Raw genomic sequence first — 27,887 nt, 5'->3', positions numbered from 1 at the left:
TTTGGTTTTCCTGCATCTGTTCCCCTGGCAGCCGGGCTGCCAGAGGTCAGGCTGCCCCAAAACACGAGTCAGAGGCTGGGGAGTGTCCCCTGAGGAGCTGCTGGTGTGCCCATGCCAGGGAAGCAGCACCGGAGAGGGTCAGGCATCCCAGAGAGGAGAGGGAATCAGGAGAGATCCCCGTTCCCAGAGCTCCTGCCTTCAGTGCAGCTCCAGCATCTCCACAAGAGAAGGCACCAAAGGCTTCCCTGCGCCCCCCTGCAAATTTCTGGGGCAGGAAATGTTGCTGGTTATTGCAGGTGAGGGAGCCCCCACAGAATCCCAGGACCACTGAGGCTGGAAAATCCCCCCAGGATCAGGAATCCCCACCTCGTCCCCAGCCCAGAGCACTGAGTGCCACGTCCAGGTGCCACCTCCAGGGATGGGCACTCCAAAACCCCCTGGGCAGCCCCTTCCAAGGCCTGGCCACCCTTTCCATGGAGAAATTCCTGCTGATGTCCACCCTGCCCCTCCCCTGGCACAGCTTCCCTGCTGCCAGGTCAACCCTCAGCCCTGCACATCACTCTGGAGTCTCTTTTATTTTTCCAGGAATTAACTGGGTGTCTTAAACATCAAAAATATGACAAATCAAACAAACGAGGTGTAACAGCCTGCTGCACGTCACTCATCCTGCAGACGTTTTTTGGGAGAGGAATGTGCTTGGAGCAAGCCAGAACCTTTAGTCATGGGATTTCTGCTGGGAAAGAACCTCTCTGTGAGGCGTTGTCCTCCCATCCTGCTGGCAGCAGCCAGAGCCACGCATCCCGTGGGGATGAACACGCTGCTGTTCCAAGGACACAACAGAGATACCGGGTTTTAGTGCTTAATTATTTTTCTTTTTCAACCGGGATTATTTACAGTGAGATTTGGGAGAAGCAATTCACACCAAAGCAAACAGCCTGGAATATTTTAATTGTGTTTAAGCGACTCTTGCACCCACAAAAAGCAGCCCCAGGTGGTGATGGATGCTGCTGTCCTTGCTTTGAGCACTGTACCAGAAAAAAAAACCCTTCCCCTCAGTGTTCAGCACTGAGAAGGTTGGGATGAATTCACTCATGAGAGGGTAGATCAGCATTAAGGGCCATTTTTGGGCTTATCTGGGGTGTGGAGGTCGCTGCTGGTGTCGTGGTGAGCCACCACCCCTCCTGGTCTGGCACCAGCAGCACAGGGCTGGCACAATCAGGGCTTGGCTCCCCAAAAATGTGCTTGGGATGGGGAACAAACCTGGCCCGGGTTCCTGGCTCCCAGCAAGCTGCCAGGAGCTCGATGTGGCTCCAGCAGTGCTTCCCTGGGGAGCAGGATCAGCACGGAGAGGGCTCAGACCTGCTCCTGTTCCTGCTCCTGGATTTGGAACTCCCCACAGTGAACGCCTGCTCTTTGCCCCTGGCCCTCAGGGAGAGGAACGCCCTTTGCAGAGCTGGGGTTTTGCCTCCCACTCATCCCTCTGGGAGCCCTTTGGCACCTCTCCTGCCCAAATTCTTGCCCCAGGTGCCAGAGGGAGAGTGCCCCAGCCCCAGACACCCACCGGGCCCCACAGCCCTACCCAGTGTTCTCCATCTCACTCAAGGGATCAATTGCTGGCTCTGCCTGTCACAGCCCCCAGCCCCTGGCAGGAGGAGGCTGGGGAAGGTTTTTTTTCCTCTAAAAAACCTTCAGGACACAGTCCTGGTAGGATTCAAAGAGAAAGAAGTTGACATTTCAGCCTTCAATTCCACATGGAAAGTTTTACACACAGCTTCAGCAAACTCTGCTGGAGTAGGAAATAGTAGAGTAGGAAGGGGTTAAATGCCTGATGGTCTCAGAAAAGGAAGAAATCCTGCACTTAAACATAAAGATGAGATTATAAACAACTCTGTTAACCAACCAAAACTATCTGAAACCTGAGAGGTTTTTGTCACTGCAATCCCAATTTAACTACTTTAGTCAGCCTAACATATCGCTACCAGAAATCTGGGCTGCTCGGAGTCAAACTCTGCCTCTGCCTAAAAGCTGGGGAGGGCTAAGGGCACGGGCATTTGTCCTGATGTTCTTCTGACATCAAAGGCAGAGAACAGCTGCAAAAAAAGTGTCCTGTGTGGTCAGCAGGAGGAGGAGGAGGCAGAGGAGCTGCTCTTTGGCAGCTCTGGCCCTCCATGTGCTTTAGGCTGATTTTGGAGTTCTTCACAGAGACGATAATGACGATAGAGAAGCTCAGCAATTCCCCGTCTGTGCGCAGAGACCTCGGCCGTGCCCTGGGTTCTCCCGCGGCCGCGGTCACATCTCGGTGTCGGCGGGGCTGTGCTGCCGGCCCGAGTGGCCGTTCTTGGAGGACGCCTGGCCCGTCCCGTTCTCCTGGGTGCCCCCGTTGAGGTTGGGCAGGTTTGGCTTCTCCTGCAGCTCCGCCGGCTCCTGGGAGGGTGACATCAGCATGGTGTTGCCCTGGCTGCCGTTCTCCGTGTAATATGGGTCTTCAGCCTGGCGGGGACACAAGGGACAGAGTCAGGGGGGAAAGGGCAGCTGGGCTGGGGACAGGGGCTGCCCACGGCCCCCAGGCAGGAGGGACAAACAGCCACAGGTCAGGGCACTGTGACGAGAAGGGGAGCAGAGGGCCCGAACCAACGTGGAACAAAAAAGCCACGCAGGAGCTGCAGCTTTTCCTGCAGCACCTGCAAGAGAAGCTGTCGGGTTTTGTTGTTTTCTCCTAACCAGGTTTTGGAGCCGATCTTGCCTCAGGACAGAAGCTCTGCCGGCCACTTCGGCCAAGGGACAATCACCATCGAATGGAAATGATGGAAATTGTCTCTTTTCCTTCCCTTCCCCTTCCTTTGAAGTGCAGAGCTGGCTGCCAGGTGTGGCAGGAGTGCAGAAGTGCAGCTCTGCAGGGCGGGGTGCTGCTGTTGCTGTGAGGAGCAGGTGCTGCTGCAGGACCCAGGGCCTCAAGAGAATTCCCCAGATGTTGTGCAGCCCTGGAACTGGCAATTCCCAGCCGGAATTTCCTCAGCAGCATCCAGCACTCTGCTGGCTGGACTTCACTCAGTCTCTTTTCCACGGGTGGGCTGGACACGCCTCACCTGGGGCTGGGGTTGGCACTGCCAGGGGTTCCCATGCCATGCAGTGCCACTGCTGCCAGCACCAGGGGCACAGAGGCAGTGTCCCTGCCTCTGCCACAGGCATTTCCCAGCTGCGTGCTCTGGGGACATCCTTCCTGGCCAGGAAATGCCCCGATGGCCTCCCAGGACACAGCTGGACACTGATGGGGAAATTGTGGCCCAGCCTCACTTTACACAGGGTCACGTCCCCAAAAGTCACTGGAGGGGAGGAGTCCTCAGGGTCAGCCTGCCTGGAAAGGGGAGAATGGAAATAGGAAATCTCTGCCTCTTTCTTTCTTGATATGTTTTATTACCATGGCCGGTGGGGAGAAATTGCCTTTATTACAGCACAGGTACAGACGGGACTCACACAAGGAACGGGAATGAAAGGGCGTCACTTTTAATGACAGACTCCTGAGGTTTCAGGGGCTCTGGAGGGGTCTTGCTGGATGAGCTCTTACTGCTGGGCAAAAAGAAGTGTTAGACCTGGGAGCTGGTGCGGGAGGGGGCGGTGCTGCTGCAGGAGCTGATTTTTGGAAGACGAGAGAGGTTCCCCCTCCCCCTGTGCAATGCCCCTGCCCTGCCCGGGCTGTCCCACGACCTGGGGACACACAGGGGGTGAGAGCAGAGCCACAGGGGTGGGGATGCCCCTGTGCTCCCCCCCAGCCCCCCTGTGCTGCCGGGCTCCTCTCTACCTGCGGCTCTGCCACCTGTAAGCACTGACCAGCCTCTCTCCCGCGGGGCTCCAGCTGCGCCGCTTCATCAGGAAATATCCAGCCAGCCCCAGGAACGCCAGCAGCAGCCCAGATGTGACCAGGGCGATCAGGGTCTTCTGAGAGGAGTCCCGGTGGCTCCTCGCACTCTCCTTTCTAAGGGATTCTATTCCAAACTGGAAAAAAGAAAACCAAACAAAACACCAAAGAGAGCTGGGAGTGGGACAAACAGGAAACGTTTGCATCTGCTGCACAGGCTTCAAACAATGCTGCTCGTCACCTCCTTGGGAAACCGCACGTCAACAGAGCTGGGCTTTGCTGCCCCAGCCCTGGGAGCCCTCACAGGCTCCTTCCCAGCCTAGAGTCTCCTGTGGCACAGGGAATTTTGTCCTCTGGAGCACAAGGTTCAGAGCACCTGGCTGAGATCTGTCTGGGTGCTGCAGCTCTGCTGTTTATACCCTGAGACACACCTGGGGCTCAGCCCCACCAGCCAAGGGCAGCCTCAGGGGAGGAATTCATTCATGTCAGCCAGGTCCTTTGGAGAAGCCGAGTGCCAATTGCATCCTGCGAGTTACTGCTGGGGTCTAACCTCTGCTGAGAGAACACTCCAGCATTTTGCAGAGCCACTCAGGCATTTCTGCCCCCACGGCTTGTTCTGCTTCTCTTGTGCTGCACCACAGAATCCCAGGTTGGTTTGGGTTGGAAGGGACCTTAAAATTCCTCCAGTGCCACCCCTGCCATGGGCAGGGACACCTCCCGCTGCCCCAGGGTGCTCCAAGCCCTGTCCAACCTGGCCTTGGGCACTCCAGGGATCTCTACACTCCTCAGGCACCCCCAAACTGGAGGCAGGTCCACATCTCAGCATGCCCCCCAGCCTCAGCTGACCATCTCAAGCTCTCATCCCTCCAGCCCCCTGGCCAGGCATCTTTTGCAGCCAAATTTGCTTGAGGGATTTACCTTTTCCCAGTGAGACTTCTGGAGCGTGTTCAGGAGTTCGTCAGGATCTGCAAGGTTTAAAACAGGAGAGCACATCACACATGTTGCACACATTTAGTGTGTTCACCACACACGTTACACATCCACACATTCCAGAATCACACACTCTGCAGCTCAGGGCACACCAAAGAGCCTGGCTGGGCCGAGGTTGCTCCTGGAGGCAGTTCCAGGGATCCGGCAGGACCCCAGAAGAAAGAGCAGAATTGCAGAGGGGTTTCTCCTGCCGGGATCTGTCCCACAGCCCTTCCCCACAAGGAACCCCCGTCCCACTGCCCACACCATTATCTGGGGATGCCAGCCAAGGAATGCCCTGCACTGACCTTTCTCTCCTTTGAGGATGAGGAGCAAACAGTCCCTGTCCAGGCTGGATGGAGTGAGTTGGATCTCGCAGGGGGACTCCACGGTGTGGGTTCTATTTTCACATAGTGCTTGCCATAAATCCGATCCCTTCCTCTCCAAAAAGTGTTCCTGCCAAATTTTCAGAAAGAACAGCCATTAATCCAAGCAAACTGAGCAATTCTCTGCCTCGGCCACGCCGGTGGAGGTGTTGTGCTTTCCCATTTGAATTTTGGTGGCTCCTCTGTGCCCTGCAAAGCTGAGCTGGGTGTCAGACCCTCTCCTCCCACTCCAGCACTGCCCAGAGCCCCAACACCTTGGAGGTGGAGGTGCTCTTTTATCATATCTTAACTCAATGAAAATAAATTAAATGGAGGTATTATTAGCAACTCCTGAAAATGGCATTTAAACAAAGCTAAATTTAGGCTCTGAATCGCATGGCAAGTCTCCCCAGTTTTTGGGCTGGAACAACTGAAGAGCCCTATTGTTTCAGAGTCCCAGGCAGGGGCTGGGAAAGGAGGGAAATAACAAAGAAGCATTGAGCCTTCCTGTTTAGGAAATGTCTTCAATGTTTTTGCTAGGTTGCTGATCAAAGGCTAGGTAAAAAACCACATTTCTCACATTTTAGAGCCGAACTGACTCTGGGGGGGAAGAGGAAGAGGAGTGAGGAGCTGCAGCCTTTGTGGGCCAGTTTCTGGATCAGACAGGATGGGCTTTCTCCTCGGGACTATTCTCAGCCACAGCCAGGCTCCCAGACAGAGCCCAGCTTTGCCAAAACCTTGCTCAGCCTCCCTGAGCCCCTCCTGAGCTGTGGCTGCACCCACCTCAGAGACAGAGAGCTCCTCTGAGCCCTGCCCTGGGCTAGATCCCACCCTGGGGCTGTGGAAGAGAGAGCCCCCCTGTCCTGGCAAGGGCTCGGTGCCCTCCTCCCTCTGCCCCGAGCCGCCCCAGGACCATCCTCCGGTCCCTCCATCCTCTGAAAGTGCAAAAATGCACAAACTCCTCCACGGGAGAACAACAAACAAATCATTTTCAGCTGTTTCTATAGAGCTTGGCCCGGGGGGGAGGAAGGCCAAGATGGAACAAGAGACCCAAGTGTGTATTTTCCTTTCTGTGCTGTGGAAAGAACTCATCGGAGTGTCAGAGTTTCCCCTTGCAATTAGCGGCGCCCGGTGCCAGCTGATTGCTCATTTGCCTCGGGAAAGGCCAGCGGGAGAGAGGGACACTCAGGACAGCTCTTATCTGGTCCCTTGATGAGGTGCAGCCTGAGCCGCCTGGTGCCACCCCGGGCTGCTGAGGGGAGCGCTCTGCTGTGGGGTGCGAGCCTCCAGAAAACGCGGCTGGGAGCTGGGGACGTTTTGGGGGGAGCACGAGGAGGGAGGGGAGGGCTGGGCTGTGTGAGCCGTGCCGCTGCGGGATGCTCTGGATGTGCCGGGGCATCCATTCGCACACGGGACGCACAAACGCCGTGCCCAGGCGGGGGCAGAGCCCGCTGCATGGCAGCTGAGATGGGAACAGCGGGCTCCCGCAGGAGTTTCCCTCTGGGCTCCTGCTCCAGTGCAGCCCCCGTGAGCAGGAACGAGCCTAAATGCCATTTAATCACTCAGCTGCAGAGGCAAGCCGAGCCTCACGCATCCTTAGTGGCAGCAGCATGGAGCAACGACAACATTAAATTGTATATTTTATACAGATCTCACAGCCGGGGCATTGCTGGCTCACAAGACCCGGCAGCATCCACCCTCTGGGGCAGGCTGTGCCTCCCGTGGGAGAGGTTTCTTCCTCCCACCCCAGCAGAGCCCCCCTCTGCTGCTACAAACGCCCCATTTTTGGTGCACAAGGCCAAGGACGGTCACAGAGAGCCTGGGATTCCCTCAGGAGTTGTTGGGCTCGCTGAGCAGCTCCTTTGCAATGCCCTGTTTTCTTTCCTAGGGCACTTGGCAAGACAAAAAAAGGCAATTTTGTTTCCAACAGGGAAGAGGAAGAAGAAGAACAAAGGCAACTTCCCGTTGGACACGGTGGGAGATGCTTTAGAAGCTGAAGTGACCCCAGAGCTCAGAGGAAAAAAGAGGATTTGTGCGGCCGGGAGGCCGCGTTTCCCCTGGAACCGCTGCCATCCCTTTGGGACGCTCCTGGCACCGTCCCCTGCTGCAGCAGCCCCAGGGGGAACTGCTGGGAGCCCCCCACCCCAAGGAGCCCCCGGGGCTGCCGGGTGACCCCGGGGGCTGCAGGGGACACTCACGCAGGTGCTGGACTCGTTGAGCCGCAGGCAGATGGCCCCGGTGTCCCCCTCCTCTCTGGCGCCGTGGCAGCCGATGGCACGGAGGGGAGGCTGGAAGGGAGAGCAGAGCGGGGGTCAGTGCCCTGCTGGGGCTGGGGACAGCCCAGCCTCCCCCGGCAGCCCCGTGCTCACCTGGGGGCTGGCGCTGGCGGTGTGCAGGGCTGTGGTGGCAGCTGGCACAGCAGGATGCTCCGGGGTGGCCGCGGAGCTGGTGGGTTCCGAGGTGTCTGCCCCATCCTCGGGCTCTGTCGGGGGGCTCTGGCTCCTGGGGACCCCCGGGCTCCCGTGTGGCCCCGGGGAGGAGCCCGGCAGCGGTGTGGGGGCCGGGCTGGGCTGGGGGCTCGTCCTCAGCTGCCCAAGGAGCCCTGACGATGTCGGGCTGGTGGCCGCGGACCCGGCTGTGCCGTCAGCTTGGAGGAGATGCAAAGAGAAGGGCACAGGAGAAAGCTTGAACCCCGCCAGCTCCGTGCATGATACTGGTCTGTCAGAGCCAGCAGCAGCACCAGGAGCCATTGGCTCTCTAAACTCGTTAGCCCTGGTTCTGCTGCCTAATTACACTCGCCCACAGTCGGGGCACTGCGGGCTCATTTCCGGGCCACCGCGGCAAAGGTGTCACTGGCCACCCCCCACGGCATCGCCCCCAGCTCCTCCTTGGCCCCGAGGCTTCCAGAGGAGGCTCTGATCCCAAACAGCAGCAGGGAAAGGCTCCCTGCATCCTCCCGTCCCTTCAGAGCCCTTCAGAACCTGGGCTGGGCCTCCCATCATGGAATCCCACACTGGTTTGGGTTGAAGGGGCCTTAAATCCCAGCCAGTGGTGCCACCCCTGCCATGGCAGGGACACCTTCCCCTGTCCCAGGTGCTCCCAGCCCTGTCCAGCCTGGCCTTGGGCACTGCCAGGGATCCAGGGGCAGCCCCAGCTGCTCTGGGCACCCTGTGCCAGGGCCTGCCCACCCTCCCAGGGAACAATTCCTTCCCAATATCTAATTTAAACCTCCCTCCTCCAGCTTAAAGCCATTCCCCCTCCCCTCCCAAAGGGACTCCTACAGGTGTCTCTTCCAACATGTGTGGAGAGATAAACATGACTGAGCTCTTTGTTTTGACCAGGATGGGGCTGAGCTGCCTGGGCTGGGTGTCCCCAGGTGGGATATTTTGGAAGGAATTAAAGCTTTTGACCATACTCAGCCTCTTGTTTTGAGAGCACAAACCATGCCTTAACGAGCCTGTGCACTTAATAAATCTAATTATGGACACAGAATGACACAGGGAACAGAGGGAGAGGTTACCAGAGGTTGGCTTGGTGCTGCTGGCGTGCCCCATGGCTGTGGTGGCGGCGGTGGCAGTGCTGGCTGTCCCTGTGCTGCTGTCCCTCGCTGCCACGGCCGTGCTTGCCGGGGTGGGGGTGCCTGTGGTGCTCCCAGCAGCGCAGCCTGAGGGGAGAGGGAGCTCTCAGGGGCTGCTGAACCCCCAGCCCAGCCCTGAGCCCCTGGGGGAAAGCAGGAATGGTTGAGCTGCTCTCCCACATTCGCTTTTTCTGGCCCCAAAATGGCAGGAGGCCTTGGGGCACATCTGGGAGAGGCTCAGGGGTGAAACTTTTCATCTGGGTGAGCAGCAGAGGCTGGTGCAGCCCTTGCAGGGGCTCTAGGGCTCTCAGAGGAGAAGGACAGGCTCTACCCCCACCCCACCCTACCCTCAGCTCGCTGGTGATGCTCAAAGCTCTGCACAAAGCTGGATTTCAGAGCAGTTTGGGTTTATAATCCTGGGAGGAAAGAATCGAGCCTTGGAAGAGATCACTCGTGTGCCTCAGGATAGATAAGTTGGATTTACAGTTGCAGGCACAGTCTCAAAGTAAATAGAAACATTCCCACTGGCTTGGGATCAGCCCTGACTCATGAGCGAAAACATCTTTGGAGGTAAAGCAGAATGTTTGGAGAGTGGTTTGCTGTTCTAACTTAAAGTTTATATATTGCTTCCTGCTGCCTTACACAGATGACACTTCCAACTTTTCCTTCTGAAATGAGCTGTGTGAGTCAATGAAAATGCATTTTCCCCATTCCTTAACTCGTCTCTCCTAAGATCTACTCCCACTTTTAACAAACAGCTCCAGTCTCTACCCCAGGGCTCTTGGTGTTTAAGATTCTTATCCAGGCACTAAAGAGAAAATCATGCAGAATGTGTTGTTTCATTTGTAGCTCTGCCCAGGGGAGCCCCAGCTCCAAGAAAAGTTACTTCATCCTCCCAAACCACCCTGAGAGATGGAGCAGCTCTGGCAGGTCCTGAGCAGGATCTGCTGCCAGGGAAACAGCACCGGGCACTGGGAGCTGGGGGATTGGGCACTGGGCACGGGCCTGGCAGGAGCTGCTCTTGGCTGGGTCAGCTCCACAGAGCCTGGAGGGTTTGGGAAGAGCAAAGCCCGAGGTCACCGGGGTTGGTTTTGGCTGTGAGTGGCAGGGGCAGAGCTGCTCTGCTGGTGCTGCTGGGGGAGGCTGGGCCAGAGGGGAAATGTGGGGCCCAGACTGGTCCTGTGGGGCTGCCCACACTGGTGCTGCCCATCCTGATCCATCCCATCCCAACCATCCCATCCATCCCATCCCATCCCATCCCATCCCATCCCATCCCTCCCACCCCACCCCGGGCTGCAGCTGCTCTGGGGGTTCCTGCTGAGGCTCGGTGCAGGTGTCTGGAGCTGGAATTTGGGTCCTGGCACAGCTTTTAGTTCAGGGGGAGAAGTTCCTCCTTCTCCAGGACAGTTCAGTTCCAGCTGGTTAAGTCACCGAGTTTTCCTGCTGACTTTTAACAAATGAAAAGCAGGAGGCAAGACGGCGTGCCCAGAGTCAGAGCCAGGCTTTAGGCAGAGCCAGGCTTTAGGCAGAGCCAGGCTTTAGGCAGAGCTCTGTTCTGTGGCCACGAAGAGGAAACTCCACATCACCAGAACAATGCAGCGCCTGGCCTTGACCTCCCCAGGTGCCACAGCCACCCAAGCACCTTTGAACTCCTCCAGATGTGTGCAAAGCACCCGAGGTGCTCCCAATCAAAGCCTTTTCAGCTCTGAATATTGGAGTGGAGGCCTGGCTGTTGTTCAGTGTGATTTGGGAAAGGAGCTGTCACTTTGCATTTCTTTTTCTTGCCTTTCTTGGAGCATGTGCAGGAGCTTTCCCACAAAACATGGATGAGGGTTTTTTGGAAATCTTTGGGCTCATGAGATAAATAAGGATCCAGATGTGGGCTGGATAATCCACGTGGTGCTCAGCTAAAGAGGGTTATTTATTGCACCATACATTTTTAATGGCTTTATTAAACTTTGTCAGTTTGTTAGGATTGAGGGTTTAGAGTTTAAGCCAAGCTATTTATTAACCTGGGAGAAATCTTCACCTGGCAATGCAAGCATGTGCAGGAGCAAAACCATGCAGAGATGGGAAAGAAAATTGCACTTCCCAGCACCCATTGTGTTCACCCACCTAGGTTTTAAAAAGTAAATGACTTTTTAAAGATATGTTAATAATGGGGCTTAGGAAGGATCTTAGATTGAATAAAGAAAAGGCAGCAATATAAATGTTAAACTTGCTCCAAGACTCATCCCTGAGCACTAAGCCAGGGCCAAAGGAAAGCTCAGCAGTTGCAAAGGTTCAGGAAAGAGGAGAGAAGTTCCCATCACTGGATCCCAATCCTGCACCCACAGCAAACAGAACTGAGGGAGGTGAATCCCACTGGGAATCTCCGAGCAGGACCTGCACCTCCTGAGCTGATCCTGCCTCAGATCTCTTGGCTCACCCCTGGCAAACCTTCTGCTCAGCCTTTGGCTCGTTGGGCACCTGACACACGAGCCCTGGGCCAGGGGAGTCCCTGCAGCTCTGCCTTTAACAGAGTTCATTGCCCAGCTCTGTGATGGGATGCACTGCTGGTGCCAGGGCTGCAGAGGAGGGTGAGGGGCCATGGGATGAAGAACAGGAGGGTAAAGAGGCCATGGGAGGTAGGAGAGGAGGATAAAGGGACTGTGGGATGCAAAGGAGGAGCTCTGGAGCTCTGGGATGCAGCAGAGGAGCTCTGGGATGCAGGAAGGGAGCTCTGGAGCTCTGGGATGCAGCAGAGGAGCTCTGGGATGCAGGAGAGGAGCTCTGGAGCTCTGGGATGCAGGAGAGGAGCTCTGGGATGCAGGAGGGGAGCTCTGGAGCTCTGGGATGCAGGAGAGGAGCTCTGGGATGCAGCAGAGGAGCTCTGGGATGCAGGAGAGGAGCTCTGGAGCTCTGGGATGCAGGAGGGGAGCTCTGGAGCTCTGGGATGCAGGAGAGGAGCTCTGGGCTGGGGGATGCAGAGCCCTGGGGCTGGCGCCAGCCCCAGCTCCCCCAGCAGCCCCTCCAAGGACTCCAGCCGGCATTACTCATGCCTTTCCAGCTCCACAGCTCTCAGCCATGTGGCAGGAATTCAAGCGGGTGGAGCCCTCTTCCCTCTGGAAATATCTGATAAAAGTCCCTTCCCTCCCCCTTTTCCTTCGCCCAGACAGGATGTGGGTGTGGGGCCGGGGGCGGGGGGCTGGGGGAGCCCCCCGAGCTGCCACACCAAAGCCCAGCTGCTGCTCCCAGGCTTTCCTTGGGATTGGGGCCTCTTGGGCAGCCCAGCACCTTCCCAGGGCTGAGCTTTCTCCTGGCTGGAGCAGCAGCCTCTAAAGGATGTTAAACTCGAGCAGCTGGAAGTTTTAAAGTCTCTTTTTCCATCCCTGATATTCAGAACTTTCATAAGTGTTGAAAACGGAGTGGGGGAAAGAAAGAATGTGTGAAAATGGCAAGAAAAGAGATTTTTCTAAAAGTCAAGTTCGGCAGAGATGAATGAAAGACATATAAAAAACAAAGAGGAAAGGTTAAGTGAAAGAAATGAAGTGTTTTTATTAGGTACAAATACAATCCATCCTCCCTTTTCCATGTTCACTCTGAGACAAGCACAGGACAGCTCTCCATGTGCTTTATCCATCCCCAGCTTTCCAACACAAGCTGCTCACGGCATCCTCCCAGGGGCTTGGGAGGGTCTGGGAGCTGCAGCCCACTCTGCAGAGCAGGGGTGGCTGTAAACCCTTCCTTGAAACTCGGCAAGAACCCCAAAGAACCAGGCAGAGGCCACAAGGAGCATTTCCAGGGATTTGAGGTTGGGTTTTCCAGGGGATTTTCTCCCATGGGGTTGGACCAGGCTGCTCCTGGCTCTGGATCCCAGAACCCAAACCCCCTCCACCCCACGCCACATCCACACACCACATCTGTAGGACTCCTGCCCCTGTCCCAGTGTGGCACAAAGGGTTTTTCCTGGAAAACACGTGCCTCTGGCTGGAGGTGTCCTGGGAGCAGGAGGAGCCCGCTGCTCCCACCCTCAGCAGCGCTGCCAGGAGCAGCTTCAGCCCAAGCCCACGGAGCTGGGGCTTCCATGGGAGTTGCACAACTGGAGCCTTTGATGGATTCTCTGGGACTCCCCACGGAGCTGAGGAACAAGCAGAGCCCCGAGGATGATTTTTGCCAGCAGCTACGCTGAGAAGAAACCAGCCTCCTCCACCTTGCAGGAATGTCCTGCAGGAATGATGGGCAGGGGCTGTGCAAGCACATTTTGCATAAAGCATTAAAGCCCCGCCTGCCCAGTGGCTTTGTCCTTCCAAAATCCGAGCTTTTTATCACTTTTCCATCACTTTTGTTTTGCACAAAGAGCTCAAGGTTTGGAACTGCAGGTTTGAAGCTCGAGGTTTGCCTCACACCTTTGTCTCACACCCTCACTCACTCCAGCCCAACCACACAGCCCTGAATGTCATTTTTCTCAAATAAAATTGGGATTTTTTTTCAATTCCTTTAAAAATAACACAGACTGGAGGCTCAGCCAGCAGCTCAGGTGAGCAATTTACCTGGGCAGCCAGGGGAACATGAAAGGAGCTCTGTGAAACAGGAGAACAAAACCCAGCGAATTCCTGCAATAGATCTCATCACTCACATTTGTGTGAGTAAGAAAAAATTACATTTGAGGAGACACCCGCAGGCTCCTGGCTCCTGTCCCAGCACACCAGGCAACACACAGAGTGCTGCTTCACTTTTTTAGACCTTTTTTATTACCTCATGGCTGTTGGGTTTGGGACAAAAATGATAATATTTCTCTAAAATATAACCCTTTAAAAACAGCACCTAGAGAAAATCTCGGTGCTGTTATTCATTGCTTCATATGATGAATATTTGAAGAGCTGCAATAGGAGATTTTAATATTTATGGAGACACATTTGATTTTCAGCAAATGTTTAGTTCCAACCACAAAACAAAAGCGTGGCTCACTTGCACCAGCGCAGGCTGGGAGACAGCTTGAACTGTGGCTGCACTCTGCCTGCTGCTCTCCCATCCCCTGGTGTTATCCAGGAGTTCGCAGGGAGTTTAGATCCCCACTCCTGCCCCTTTCAGAGCAGCGGTGAGGTTTTTGGGTGCCACTGAATCCCAAACTCCTGGAGAAGCATCTTCCCCCCAGCTGCTGCTCCCGGGAGCTGCCCCATGCCCGGTCCCTGCGGTGAGCCAGGGTTTGGGACATCAGTACTCACCAGCCAGCTCCAGCAGGCAGACGATGCAGAGGAGCTGCCTCCCCTTCATGGCTGTGAGAATTGCCAAGAGCAGCGTTCCCTGCTCCCGGAGCAGCGGGATCCGGCCGGGCCAGCGCCGGCTCCTCAGTCCTGCAGCAGCTCTGAGCTCATGCAGCTTGGTTGGAGTTCAAGCCTTTGAGATCACTCACTTGTGGGGTGGGTTTCTCTTCAGGGGTTGTGCTTGTGGCTCAGGACTGCGAGGTGGAGTTTCTCCGCTTTGATTTCCCAGTTTTATATAGTTCATGGCAACCTCACTATCACTTAGGTAATTTTCTCCTCCCCACTTTCCTGCCAGCAGCTTCAAAACAAACAAAAGATCAGCCCTCTCCCCAGCAAAGGATCCCAAAGGCTCCCTGGGATTAACTCTTTCCTCAGAGCTGCTGCTTTCCTGTCCAAGGGAGGGCAGGGACACAGCCTGGTGCAGCTGGATGCAGGGACTGCAGCCGAGCCTGCGGCTGAGCTCGGCTCAGAGCGAAGCAAACACAGCCCGAGGAGAGCAGGGATGTGGGGAAGCCCAGGTCCAGCCCAGCGAGCCCCAGGCATGGTCCTGGCACTGTGGAAAACAGGGCAATGCTGCAAATGGGCTTCAGAATCAGAAATGTTCTCAGCAAATTAAGCAAGCAGCTCAAGGATGTGAAATCATCGCTGACCTGAGGAGAAGTAACTCCATTAGCTCCACTAAATTGACTCCAGCCAAACAGGGAGCACGAACGAGACGGGTTAGAGAAGGTCTGGGGCAGAGAGAAACCCACAGGCAAAAGCTTTGGCATTAAACCTGGAGCAGGATGGGAGAGCAGCAACTTCCCTGAGCTCGTTAGGAAAGCTTTGTGGGAGCCCTGAGAGCAGCACGGAGCTCTGGCTGCAGTTTTATTGCCAGGCTGAGCCTCACCGAGTGGGAAACTTGGCTCTGGCTCTTCAGTGACTGCAGACACACGTGGGAGCAGCTCAGGAAGGGCAGGATGAGGGATGCTCTGCGTCCTCACGTGGGGCTGTCCATCCCTGGAATGTTCCAGGCCAGGTTGGATGGGATTTGGAGCAACCTGGGATAGGGGGAGGTGTCCCTGCCCATGGCAGGGGGTGGAATGAGGGGATCCTTAATATCCCTTCCAACCCAAACCAGTCTGGGAGTCAAATAATGGCCTTTGGGTATTAAAAAAAAAAAAAAAAAAAAAGAGATGAACACTTGGGAAACTCAACTCCAGTTCAGTATTAATTCCACCTTTTCTTTTACAGCTGGATGATGAGGCGACTAAAGGAGTCATTGGGAGCAGGAAATTGAAAAATGAGGTGGACAGGAAAGAAAGCTGTGGAAAGAAGGATGAGGAAGCTCTTACTCAATGTATTATCTTTTCCTGGATGCTCCTGTAACACTTCTACAGTCACAGAATCACAGAAACTGCTCTGGGTTTTAAGGGACCTAAAAACTCATTGCAAGCCCTGGGCAGGAATGGCCATAATTTGGCTACAGCCAGAAAAGGATTAAAAAACAGGAAAAAAAAAATAAAAAAGAACAAGATGGTGTTACCGACAAAGAAACCCTCAAATAGTATTTCCACATTTATTGTAGGACAAAATTCCAGTAGCTTTTGCTTTTAGCATAGTAGAGGAGTTGGATGAGATGATGTTTAAATGTCCCTTCCAACTCAAAGCCTTCTCTGATTCTGTGGCAGGAAAATGTTTCTTGGAAGGAAACATCTGTAGCTCAGCTAAGGGCTCCAACATCCATATAAAGATTTCTGTTATGTTCAGTAATCCATTGCTGGCTGTCAGAGACACACAGCTCTATGAAAGGGCAAAATATCCAGGTAAAATGTGGTCTAAAACCTGAGTGTGGGCACAGCCCTGCTGACTCCAGCAGCTCCCACCAAGAATTTTCCCTTTTTTCCCTTTTCCCTCCCTCAAACACGCACACACACACATTGGGAAGCGCCTGACTCAGCGTGTAACCAGGTTTCACATTGCATATCAGCCCAGAAAATGAATTCAGAGATGAAATGTGAAAGGCAGAGTGAGACAAGAGTCTTATTTAAATAACAGATACGTTTTTGTCTATGAAAGTGAGAATTTGGGCTGAATAGCATGACTGAAAATCAGAGTGATAGATGCATAGAGTAAAGACCATCCCATTGCAGCCCTGCTGTGGACAGGGACACTTTCCACAGCCCAGGCTACTCCTGGATGAAAGGAACCAACGGGATCATCCTGCTTTGGCTGCTGGGCTTGTTTCACCTTTCAAAAGCAGCCCAGAAATAGAGAGCTGGACTAAAAATAGGCCGTGGCCGGGTCTGGCAGACACCGTGCACGGGAAGCTCGTGGGTTTGCTTTCCAGTGGAAGCTGGTTTGGGTTGGAACGACATTCCCTGTGTCAGAGATATGGGATTTCGTTCCTATTTATGCACTACCCATGTCAGACCATCCCACAGAACTCCTTTTGGGAGAGTGGCTCAGCTAAGCACAGGGAAATCCAACATTTCCTCGAAGGAAGAGCCACAAACCCACTAAATAAGTGACTTATTAAGATTATCCTTTAACAGAATGCACGGTCCTCGGAGGGTTCCTGTGGGCAGATCTAGGGATGCTTCCATCCATCCTGGTCATTCCTGTGGCACAGGAATTGCTGTGCAGGGCACAGGGCCCGGGGTGGTGGCAGTGGGACCCTCCTCCCCCCACAGCTGACAAAAATCTGACCCAGCCTAACACGCAGCAGGCCAGGCTTTGTTGCTGGATGTTCCTGTGCACACAGCTCTGATCATATCCTAAATATCCCAAATATCCAGCTGTGACCAGGCCCTCCAGCCCTCCTGTTGATTCCATGAGTGGGAGCCGCCACCTTTTCCCGTGGACACAACTGACTCGAGCGTGTTGAGAGCAAATCCCGCGGAATCATTTCCTTTCTCTCAGAGCCCCAACACATTTTTATAGCCAGAAATTGCAAGACCACAATAAGGAACATGCCCTTGAATTATCTCGCAGCACTCAGCATCAGCTGTATCAGGTTAACAACGCCTGAGCCAATTCCAACCCAGCATTTAGGGGATCGGGTGTCCAAATTCTGTGCAGCACAGCGATGAAGGCTCGCTCACACGGGCTGGGATTTGGTCCAAGCGTTTAAGGGTGATTTAATTTAATTGTGAATGATGCAATAGACATATGGCTGGGAAGCTATATGCCAGGAAACATGTTTTCTATAAGTATTTTAGCAGGCAGATGGCACACAATGGTTTTGGTGCAGTCATTTCCTCACCTCTTGGAAGTTACTATTTCGGACAGATGAAATAATCCCATTCCCACCACCCTCCCAAGGCAGCAGCGCTGCTGACCCAGAGGATGTGCAGCGTTTGAGGGCTATTTCTGTGCAAAAGCACATCAAATAAATCAACCTTACACCCACCTCCCCAGTGCCACTCACGCGTTTCAAAGCATTTTAATAACTTTCCCACTTAAACTGGAGCGAGCAATAACTCTCCACAGCACTTCCAGAGGCACGTGGAGGCACTTGGAGCAGGGCCACAGCACGGGGAAACCCCAAAAGACACAAATTCTGCATCCCAACCCTCAACCCTCAGCAGACTGCCCCGTTCCCAGACAGAGCAGCTCCTTCTGGAAATGACTCCCCTCTCCTACACCGAGCACGTTCAGCGCCCAAAAACTGCTGATGGAGGAGGAGATGCTGCAGGAGGAGATCCAGCTTTTGGGATTGGTGGACAGCCAGAGCAGAGCATGGAGCTGCAAAGAAAATGGGATTTAGTGAAGGTTAGGTTGTTTCTCCCAGGAAAACGCTGTTGGGATCACATCTGCTTTGGTGCAGCACCAAATCCTGGTCCTTTGGTTCCTGGAACATTTGGTTCTCTGCAGGAGAGCACAAACTCTGCCCTGGGCAGGCAATTCCTTAGGGATGGACTGATGGGATTCAGTTCCTGAGGGATGAACAGATGGGATTCACCTAAAAAAGGGCCAAGAGCCCCAAAGCTGCCCTGATAGCATCATCCTTATTGTGACTTCCTTAAAAACTCGTCACCCACTGGTTTTCTCGTGCTGGGATTTGCACGGTGGTGTAATTATATTGTAACTCTGGGGGCAGGAAATGCTTCCTTCAGAACCTCCATCCCGAGCCTCCTGCCAGGGCATCCTTTGTGGGAAGGCAGCTCCGGAGAGGTTGCTGCCTTGATTTCTGCACCAGAGTGTCCTGAAGAGACCTGGGAGTGCTAAAAGGTCCTAAAGGGTCTCCCTGAATCCTTCTTTTTTTCTCCTCCCGGCATTCCCAGGACTTCAGTGAGAGCTATTCCCCCCCGCAGTGCCAAAACCACAATGTGAGGGGGGTTTTGGGTGACTTCCAGGGCTGTTGATGGATTTTCTTGTGCCTTCAGCTGCGCTTTTGCCATGCTGATGAGGAGATATCATCTCCACGGACCTCCTTCTTCCCGTCCGAAATCCAGGAGGGATTCCTTCCCAGGACAACAAAGGGCTTTATTTAGCCCTGGAGCTGGGGCAGCCTCAGTGGTTTCCTGCCTCTGCTGCTCCAACTGTTTCCAGGTCACTGCAGCGGCTCCGGCCGAGCATCTCCCGGCTCCGTGCCCATCCTGTGCCAGAATTCCATTTTCCCCACCCAAACTCCTGTTCCTGCGGCCGGGAAAAGCCTCCCCTCCCTGCAGGCTGCCGCCTTTGCCCCTTCTCGCCTTGTTTTTCGAGGCAATTCCTCCTGACTCACTCCACCTCCGGTGCTGCTGCAGAATTTTACCCTGGGGAAGGGTTTCATGGAAAAACACTCAGGTGTCTGGATTTGCACCACTGCCCCTTGTAGTGGGATTAAAGCGCTGCCAATGGCCTGTGTTATGGGTAAAAACGATCAAGCCGAATTAATAATTAATAAAATATATTTTTATTTTATTTCGCAACCGAGATTCGGTCTAAGATAGCCATAATCCAAAGGGCAGTGCCGAGCCCGGGATCGGCGCTGGGTGAACACAGGTCCGACCTCGACAGCATCGGCTCTGCTATGTTCACCCCGACTGTTCGGTCCGAGCAGTTCTTATACCGTCTATTCGGCCTGAGGCAGGGTTTCTTTTCTTCTTTTCAGAGGTCCACATATTCCTGTAGTTTCTTTTCCCTGCCTCGAGCTGAACAAAACCGTGTCCGGGAAGCGATATATGCCCATCATCGAGTCACTGGAACTCGGCATTGAGAAGTGTCTTCCTGATGGCTCCGGCTATCTCAAACTGAGATATTTGTCGATATTTATTCATCCCCTGGGTGTTCCTCGGATCACCTTGGAGAAGGACCCATCTCCGAGCGAGCCACGTTCATTCCCTTGCAAATCAGGTCCTTTCCTCCCTGCTGCCAGCCGCGGTTTCGAAGTACCGTGAGGCAATCTTCCCGATTCCGGCTGGAGGGCTTAAGAAACCTTACAAGAATATTTCCTACCAACATAACATATTTCATCCGTCTATTTCTCATAAGCACGGATTATCCAAAATACACATAACAGCTGGGCGCAGGGGGCAGTGGATGAGCATCGCCCTCACTCCATCCGAGCCGGCAGCCTCAGAGTAAAAGTTTCAGGCATAAAACTCCTCAGCAATCTCTCCAGCAGATGGTTTGCCTGACTGCAGTCGTGTGTGCACTTCGTATTTGCTTTATTATTTGAAGATATTGATTTTAGCAGAATGATCATCCCGAGCAATTTGTTTTAATAGACCACTTTTATTAACAGTGTGTTAGACTTGCAGCAGCCATGCATCTTTCTTCTTCTTTTTTTTTTTTTTAAGATTTCCAAGGGCTTTTTGGAATAAAATGTACGATCTGAAGAGCAGAAGTCTGAGATTCTGAAGGGTTTTTTTTTCAGCTGTTTTCTCTTGGAGAAATGATTCTGCTCTGTGTAAGTGGCTGAGTAGTAGCTGTGCAAGAGGGTGATAAATAGCAGAGCACAGTTAAATGCAGTTGGAAGGGTTATGAAGAGGCAAGAGTCTGCTCAAGTTAAAAAAATAGAGAAAAAATATATAAGTCATATATATGTATGGGTTTTAATTCTAAAACCAATATTTCTGTTGCTATCTCATTCCTGGAAGTGTCCAAGGCCAGGTTGGACAGAGCTTGGAGCAACCTGAGAGAATGGAAGATGTCCCTGCCCATGGCAGGAGTGGAACTGGAGGATTTTCAAGGTTCCTTCCAACCCAAACCATCCTGGAATTTTATGATAATCCCTTGGGAAGAGTAAATGAGTGAATGACCCATCTCTGCAGGGTGCAGGTGTACCCCTGTGTGCCATCAGATGTGATTTTAGGCAGCGACTCTCAGTGTGTTGAGGTACCAAGCCACCCTCAAAATCAGTTGTTTTTTTTTTAATTATTTTTCTGGAAATTTCCCCATTAGTTTGAATGTTCCAAAATATTCAATATCCCAGGAGCAAGAAGGAGCTGCAGGAACGTGAGAGGGCAGAGAGGAGAGGACAGAGCTGGACATTCCTGTCCCCATCCCTGAGAGCCCCAGATAGTGTTGGATTCACATTAACCTGATTTCACTGAGTGCTTTCCATTGCTGCCCCCTCCAAAATGTTTAACTATAATAAACAGCAGCACCATGAAACACTGATAAAAATCATCAAAGCATAAGTCTGGTAATTCAGGGCAAAGATTGGCTTCTCCATCCAGGTGTGCAGCCTGCTAATTGCAATTTATTTCTCCGTTTTTGGGTGTCATAGGAACATGTGAGCTGGATTCATGGCTGGGGCTCTCCATCCATCACCAGCACTGCAGCAAGTCCATCTTGTGGATGCTCCAAGTGAGCAGAATCTGAGATGGATGAGATGTTTAATTTAAAATTTGATTCCAAATAAACACTCTGCAATGCTGCTCATTCTAAATGCAATTATGAGATCAGGGAATCGTTTATGTAGGAAAAGAGCTTTGAGTTCAACATTCCCCAGCACTGCCAATCCCAGCCATGGCCTTAAGTGCCACATCCACACATCTTTTAAATCCCTCCAGGGATGGAGACTCCACACTGGGTTGTCTTTTCCAATTCTTGACCAACCTTTTGGTGAAAAAAAGTCTCCTATTGGATGCTTTTCTGTGTTTAATTTATTGTCTTTACAAATATGCTTCAAACACAGCCACCTGATGGGAGTCCTTGTTGATCCCAAGTTTCCACTTGCCAGAAGCCTGGCTGGCTCCTGCTGAGCATCCCCTCTGCCCAGGGAATTAGGGAAAGAAAATCTCAGTTCCATTGCCTTTGTTTCCAGGGAGATTTCCCCCTCCAGCTGTAATTCATGCAAAGGAAGCACAGCCTTAAAAAAAAACAAAAAACAAGAAAACAAAAACCAAGAAAACCCCACAACTTTGGTGGTGTTTCTGAGAGAGAAACCAAAACTGTAATTAGGAAATAAAGGAATGGCTTTGGGTAAATAGCAGCTTAGTGCCAGGTGCTCCAGAGGGGATGTGGAACCCCTCTGGTGCTCCAGAGGGATGTGGAACCCAGCAGTGGCAGCAGAAAAGCAGCTGGAGCAGCCCCGGGGGAAAGGGGCTGCAGAGGGCTCTGGTCTCCACCCTGGCAATTGCTGATGACAAAGTGCTGCTGCTTCCTACCTGGGAAATGAGGTCCCAGAGGGACGAGGCTTTCCATTTTTCAAAGGAGGATTTGCTCAAACGCAGGGACGGGAGCATCCTCGGTCATTACTGACTCCTGCTGCTCTGACCCACTGCTCTGCAAACCGCCAGGGCCCGCCTCCCAAACCTCCTTTTGTCTGGGGTTTGAAGTCCTGTCCTTGTTCTTAGAGGGATAAATAGAAAAGAAACAGGAATCTAAGAGCCACTTCTTTGGTTGTCTCCTGAAGAGAAGGATGCAACAGCAAAACTATTTTAACTGCAGTGCCAGATGACCTGAAAAAATGACAGGGCTCTGCCAGCAGTTACGAGCTCACAGCTAAATTCAGACACCACTTATTTATTGATGTGTTTGTACAATAGGAGTGGCTGGGAAGGCTGCAGACTCCCAGGTACCTTCTGATGGCTCATAATAAGCGCAGACAACACAGACCCGTGGTGAATAATAGAACAAAAAGCTCCCAGGATGACTGGGAATCAAAGCGCATATGGAAGTAGATGGTATCCAGTGAAACCTCCTGGGAAGGGGAGCAGGGGCAGCTCAGGAGGAGTGGGACTCACAGGACAGTCACACTCAGTGGGAACATCCCACAGAATTAGCATTTAAAATCACTGTGCTGCTTTACCCCACAGATCACGGGGTGTCTCACACACTGCTCTGACTGAAGAGCACTGAGAGGGGGTTTGGGTGGAATATTGGGAATAAATCCTTCCCTGTGAGGGTGGGCAGGCCCTGGCACAGGGTTCCTCATCCCTGGCAGTGCCAAGGCCAGGTTGGACAGGGCTTGGAGCAGCCTGGGACAGTGGAAGGTGCGGGGCAGGGGTGGGGTGGGATGAGTTTTAATGTCCTTTCCCACCCAGGCCATTCTGTAATGCTGTGATTCCATGGTTCCATGAGAAGGCATCCAAATCGCGGGCACCACCCCAAACCTTTCTTCTCAGTCTTGTGGTGCAAAAATATGAGAGAATGAAAAAATGCATTAGGAATGACCAAGGTGCAGAACTTCCTGCAGGAGCAGTTAATGACTCTGGGTGCTCCCAGAGCAGCTGGAAGGGTTTCAGGCCCAGGAAGAGCTTTGCAGGCACAGCCCCTGTGTCCCCTCCATGCTCAGGGTGGCACCTTGGTGGCCACAGCAGGGTCATGAGTGCTGCTCAGTGTGGCTTTGGAGGCAGTGGGAGGACTGAGGGAATTCACACGGGGAGTTTGGCATGAGGAATGCTCTGAACTGACTGCTTTTTCCACCTAAAAGGACTTTCCCTTCCCTCCTGTGGGACACAGCTGCCCCCAGCCCCATCTGTTATCTCGGGGCAGGGTTGGTGATGGGAGGTGACACCGCATCATTTGGAGAAAGCGCTGGGGTGGCAAAGGCCACACGATCGATGTGGGCAGGCTCAGGCTCCATCACTTAGCAGGAGTGCTTCTGAGAGAGCCTTGGAAATGCAGAGCCCGTCCTGGGACCTCTCCCGGCCGGTTTCAGATTAATTGTTACAGCTTTGCAGGTTTGTTTTTATGGAGGAAAGGAGGTTTGTTTGCTTTTCCTCCCCCTGGAGTTTAACCATCATCTTTTCTCATTAGGAGGGTGGCAGGAGGTCAATAGAGGCTCCTGCCTGGGCGAGACTCCTCCATAATTTGGAAGGGAAATTTCCAGAGCTGCAGTGCCGGGGGCACCTTGCACAGAGTGTTTGAGAGGAACTCTGGCCCACACAACCCCTTCCCCAGACCAGCTCCTTGTTAAACACAAAAGCTTTACAATTACCCAGGAATAAGGGATAATTGTGGCTCTGCTGCTCTCCAGGATCAGCTGCTGCCTCCCTGCTTGTGGAATTTTATTGCCAAGCACAGGAACAAAGGACAGCAAACCTCCCCAGGCAGGGTTTGTCTGCCTGTCCTGCCCAGAGCACAGGTCGAGAGCTGCCTCCCCTCCCTCTGCTTCCTCCTCCTTGTCATCGCTCTTTCTGCTTTTTGATTCCCTTAATTATTTTGGAATCTGGAGAATAATCCACCGTCAAATCCTGCAGAACAAATTGAACGTCAGGTTTCCAAGCCCTCCCGATAAAGCAGATGGCATCACAGGCCCGTGAATCTCCTCCCAACTTCCAGAGCATCCAAGGGCTGACAGATTATCCATTAACGGGCAGATTAATCCTGAGCTGCACAAACAGTGGGAAGGAAACGACAGGCTTTTGTCTCCAAAACAGGGAAGAGGAAGAGGCTGGTGTGGAGAGGGGCAGCTCCAGCCGTGAGGAGCTCGTGGAGCGTGGAGCAGGAGAGGAGCCCGAGCCCACGGTGTGCTCCAGCCCCCCAAGGGCCAGGAGAAGAAAAATAACTTTGTACTGGGAAAGGTAAGGCTCCTGGTTATTACTTCAGCTCCTGGCTACTTCTCTCCCACTTCCAGCAGGGCCCAGCCTTCCCATGGATCCTCTCCCCATTCTATTTCCCGCTGGCCATTTTGGCCACCTCTCTTTGTCCCAACAGCAGCCAGTGCTGCTTCACCGGCCACCCCACAGCCAAGTGAAGGATTTTTGGTGTTCCATGAACAGGCAGGGTCCCCCCCAGTGCAGCATCAATGCCATCCCCTCCCCTCCCTGCCACTGATTTGCTTGGCAGGTGTGAAATATTAATTGCCTCGCATGGGAGCTTGGCTCCCTGTCTGTCGCGTTTGACTGAAATATCATTCTCTGCTGCAAATATAATTACTGGGGGTCTGGATTTTAAAAATAGCCTCTCGCCTGTCTGTTAATTAGGAGCCACGCTTTGCTACACAACGAGATATTTTGGTTAATTATAAAAGAGAAAAGGACAAATTTGTCACGTCTTTTGTTTTTGTTCCGCCGCGTCTCCCGGTGACGGCGGAGGGGAGCTGTGATGGAACTGCTCAGCCGACAGCACCAGATGTCCCCAAAACGGGGAGGGGGCCAGGGCTGCTGGGGTCTCACATCTGAGGGGGTGCTGCTGCCTCCCCTCACCACAGAGGAGTTTAAACAAAGGGAGGAAAATTCAATCAGAAGACAGAGCTTTGCTTAAATCCTCCCCACGACGTTCAAGGAGCCTCATTCCAACCTGATTTATTCGTATTAAATGTTCAAAGTGTTGAGCTGACGCAGCCAGGGCTGCAGCTCCAGCACCCAGCAGAGCCTCTCCTGCCCATCCTTGGGCTGCCAGAGGTGGCACAGGTCCATCCTTCCCCCCATCCTTCTCAAACTGAGAAATTCCCTCTTCTCCAGATTGCCCACTCCACTCTTTGCACCCATCCCTGGTTTCTTTCTTAAAAGGAGAGGGAAAAAATCCCTGTCCAGTGCAGAAGGAGTGATGAGTTTGGGAATGGCAGGTGAAGGTGCTGGCAAACCTCCCCTCGGCCTCGTGTGCTAATTAATGATGTGTTGCTAACCCCCCAGGAGATTCAGGATCAATAGAGGTGCTGCATTCCTGCCAGGCAGCAGCAGAGGGAGAGGCAAGGGCCCAGAGTGGCTTTGCTGGCCAAGGGATCCCAAGGAATCCCCAACTCTTGGATGGTGCCTGACACAAGACACCAGTCTGGTCAGGAAAACCCATTTTAACACATTTAAGTTGTGGAAATGACCAGACCACCCCAGGATTTTAGGGATGTGCAGTGCCCTGAGGGCACAGGGAGGATGAGGAGGAGCCAACAAACAGTGGGAATTTGTGGAAAACCACTTATTCATGGTGCCATGGATTCCCTCCTCTCTTCCCAAATTTTAGTCCTGGGTGTATAAAAGACCAGCAGCTCTGCTTTGCCCTAAAATGCACTGATAGACTGTTTCCTAATTATTTATGTAATTATCCAGCATTTCAAAGAATCCATGATAACAACTCAAATTGATGTAGCAAACAAGGATAATAATTATTCCAACAATATTGAACGGCTCTTCTGTCAAATAATCATTTCATACAGATGAAGAAAGCATTCAGAAATAGCACCGTAATTCATGATGCTTCCAGATTAATGCCACGAGAGTTCCACATCCTGTTCCTGAAGACAGGCAGAACTTTCAGTATGGAAAATTAAATATGTACACACAGAGCATATATGAAGGTATCATACATCAAACCCAGTAAGAAGCAATACAAAGAGAGGGGGAAAAAAAAGGACTTTTTTAGCCTGGAATGGTTTTGCAAGGATTTCACTGCTTCAGAGACTTCTGCAGGTATCAAAGTAATCAGGAATGGAAAATGTTGTCTCTAAAACAACAGCCTGGAAGGCATCTTGGGGTTCAAATTTCATTCCAAGTCTTCCCTGAACCCTAGTCTTCCCTCAGTAGTAGGCTCTGGAAATAGTAATAACAACAACAACAACAACAACAAAAATAATAATAGTTCTGAAAGAGCACAGGAAAATCCCACAAAATGAACTGCAGCAAATCTGCACTTCTCTTCTCCTCCTGCTGATCCTTCAGGAACACTCAGAAAAGTGGCACAAATTTCATGTCCTTGTGATGAAGATTGGAAAATAAAGCCCAGTAAAACACCTGCCTGTGAATTACTGAAAGTGTAGCTCATTATAATGGGAGAAATGAACCTTTATTTTCAGTAAGTGACACAGGAGCAGAAAAATGTTGGGATAATGATGCTCAGGCAGAACAATTTTTTTTTTTGTGATAGAGAAGCATAAAGTTTATCACTTTGATGACTGTCCGATTGGGGTTGCTGTGTGCCCCGCTCAGAGGTCAATAAATCAGGAGGGTTCTTGGAGCAGGAGCTTCTCCCTGCTCAGAGCTGAGGTGCTGGGGCGGGTGCCTGGTGCTCCCTCGGGGTGCTGCATCCTCACCCTGCATCCTCTGCCCAAATCCTGGATTTCTCACAGCCCCAACTCCTCATTTCACAACAATCTGACACAAACGCCGTGAGCTTGGACAAAAGCTCAGGGTTTACAAGTCCCACCCTTGGCCGTGTCCAAGCTGAGGGGGTGAGGCTCTTGGTAATGATCAAAACCGGCTGCTGCAGCAGAGAGGGGAATCTGGGGGCTCTTTCTTGTAGGAAAAACGACAACAAAAACCTGCACGGGCTCCAGCTGAGTGGCTGGAGCTGTGCTGAGCACACCTTTCAGGGGGATCCTCCCCTGGGAGCAGGGGGGAAGAGCAGGGAGCTGTGGCACCCTCTGCTCCTGCTGTTTTCCCTGGCACTCCTCTCGCCTGGCTCTGTTTTGGTGACACTTCCCCCAGAACCCGTGTCAGAGTGACGTGACATAACTTTTATCAAGGGGAAATTGAAGGCTTAAGTGCCTCTAAAATGCTGGCATCAGTCACCAGGCTGTGCTCTCTCTCTCTGAATATTACACCCATTATATGCAATTCTTTCTCCTCTTGGAGAAATATTAGCATGTACTTTTCTCCTCGTCAGTCATTTCTTTTGACCTTTGCATCAGCAGCTGCCTTCAAGAGGGTCACGTTTATTCGGATGTCTGTGCCTTCCTGAGCCTCTGTGAGCACCACCAGGGAGCAGGATCCTCCTGCTTTAATCGGGGATGTTCCCTCCAGGGACTTCCAGGGCTTTCAGACTCCAGAGGGAGGCTCCCATCACTCACCCGCGAGGAGGAGCAGCCCATGAAGTTGCTGAAATGCATTTTATCCCGTTTATTTCACGGGTTTCTTTGGCCACAGCAGCAGCTGGTCCTTGCAGGGTCGTGGCTGTGCTTTGGGGGGCTCCCATCCCATCTGGAGCCGGGTCACATCTCCAACATCCAGCCCTTGCTGGCCCTCATAGCCCAACTCCTGCACTGCAGAGCATCAGGGCAACCCAAAGGGCTGATCCAGAGCCCCTAAAGTGTTTTGGGGTGAGAACCATCCCATGGAGTTCATAAGTTCTCACTTAATTTTTTCCTTCTTTTCCAAATGAGGCAAAAAACCCTTAAAGCTCAGAAGCAGGAAAATTCAGAGCCTTGTTCCAGCCCCAGGGTGACATTCAGAGGACAAGCTTCCAGATTTTAAAGCCAGTCCATTTACAATCCCCTGCCTCTAGACATAGATCAGGATTTTTATTCATATTTTTTGGTTTTGTTTACCATTTACCATTTGTTCACCATTTGCTGGTCTGCTACAAATGCGGATCCGAGCTGCCAGCTGGGCTGGGAGGCCAGGACATCGCAGATCATTATTCCAAACCCTTGACAGGTTTGGAGAGACAGGTCTGACGTCAGTGTCTGTGTGCCCGGGGTCAGGAGCACATTCGGCCATAAACAGGCAAAAGCTGGGACAAACGCTATCAGAAAGCGCTGTAATAAAGCAAACTGATATGAACCCGACCTAAATCCGGCGTCA

At 52.7% G+C, this 27,887-nt stretch overlaps 1 protein-coding gene across 1 annotated transcript; it reads right to left on the bottom strand.

Annotated features, from left to right (window-relative positions):
* Positions 1-1,622: 1,622 nt before the first annotated feature.
* Positions 1,623-14,437, bottom strand: CD34 (CD34 molecule). Its single transcript, XM_068173615.1, has 8 exons — positions 13,975-14,437; positions 8,711-8,854; positions 7,560-7,837; positions 7,389-7,478; positions 5,134-5,281; positions 4,775-4,821; positions 3,829-3,993; positions 1,623-2,490 (listed from the first exon to the last, which is right to left on the bottom strand). The coding sequence occupies exons 1-8, from the start codon at positions 14,021-14,023 to the stop codon at positions 2,290-2,292; spliced, it is 1,122 nt and encodes a 373-aa protein (XP_068029716.1). The 5' UTR covers positions 14,024-14,437; the 3' UTR covers positions 1,623-2,289.
* Between the last annotated feature and the right edge of the window lie 13,450 nt (positions 14,438-27,887).

The sequence above is a fragment of the Anomalospiza imberbis genome, chromosome 26, assembly GCF_031753505.1.
Source record: "Anomalospiza imberbis isolate Cuckoo-Finch-1a 21T00152 chromosome 26, ASM3175350v1, whole genome shotgun sequence".
In the NCBI taxonomy this organism is placed as follows: domain Eukaryota; kingdom Metazoa; phylum Chordata; class Aves; order Passeriformes; family Viduidae; genus Anomalospiza; species Anomalospiza imberbis.
The sequence above is the reverse complement of the archived record's forward strand: the minus strand, read 5'-3'. Positions and strand labels throughout refer to the sequence as shown.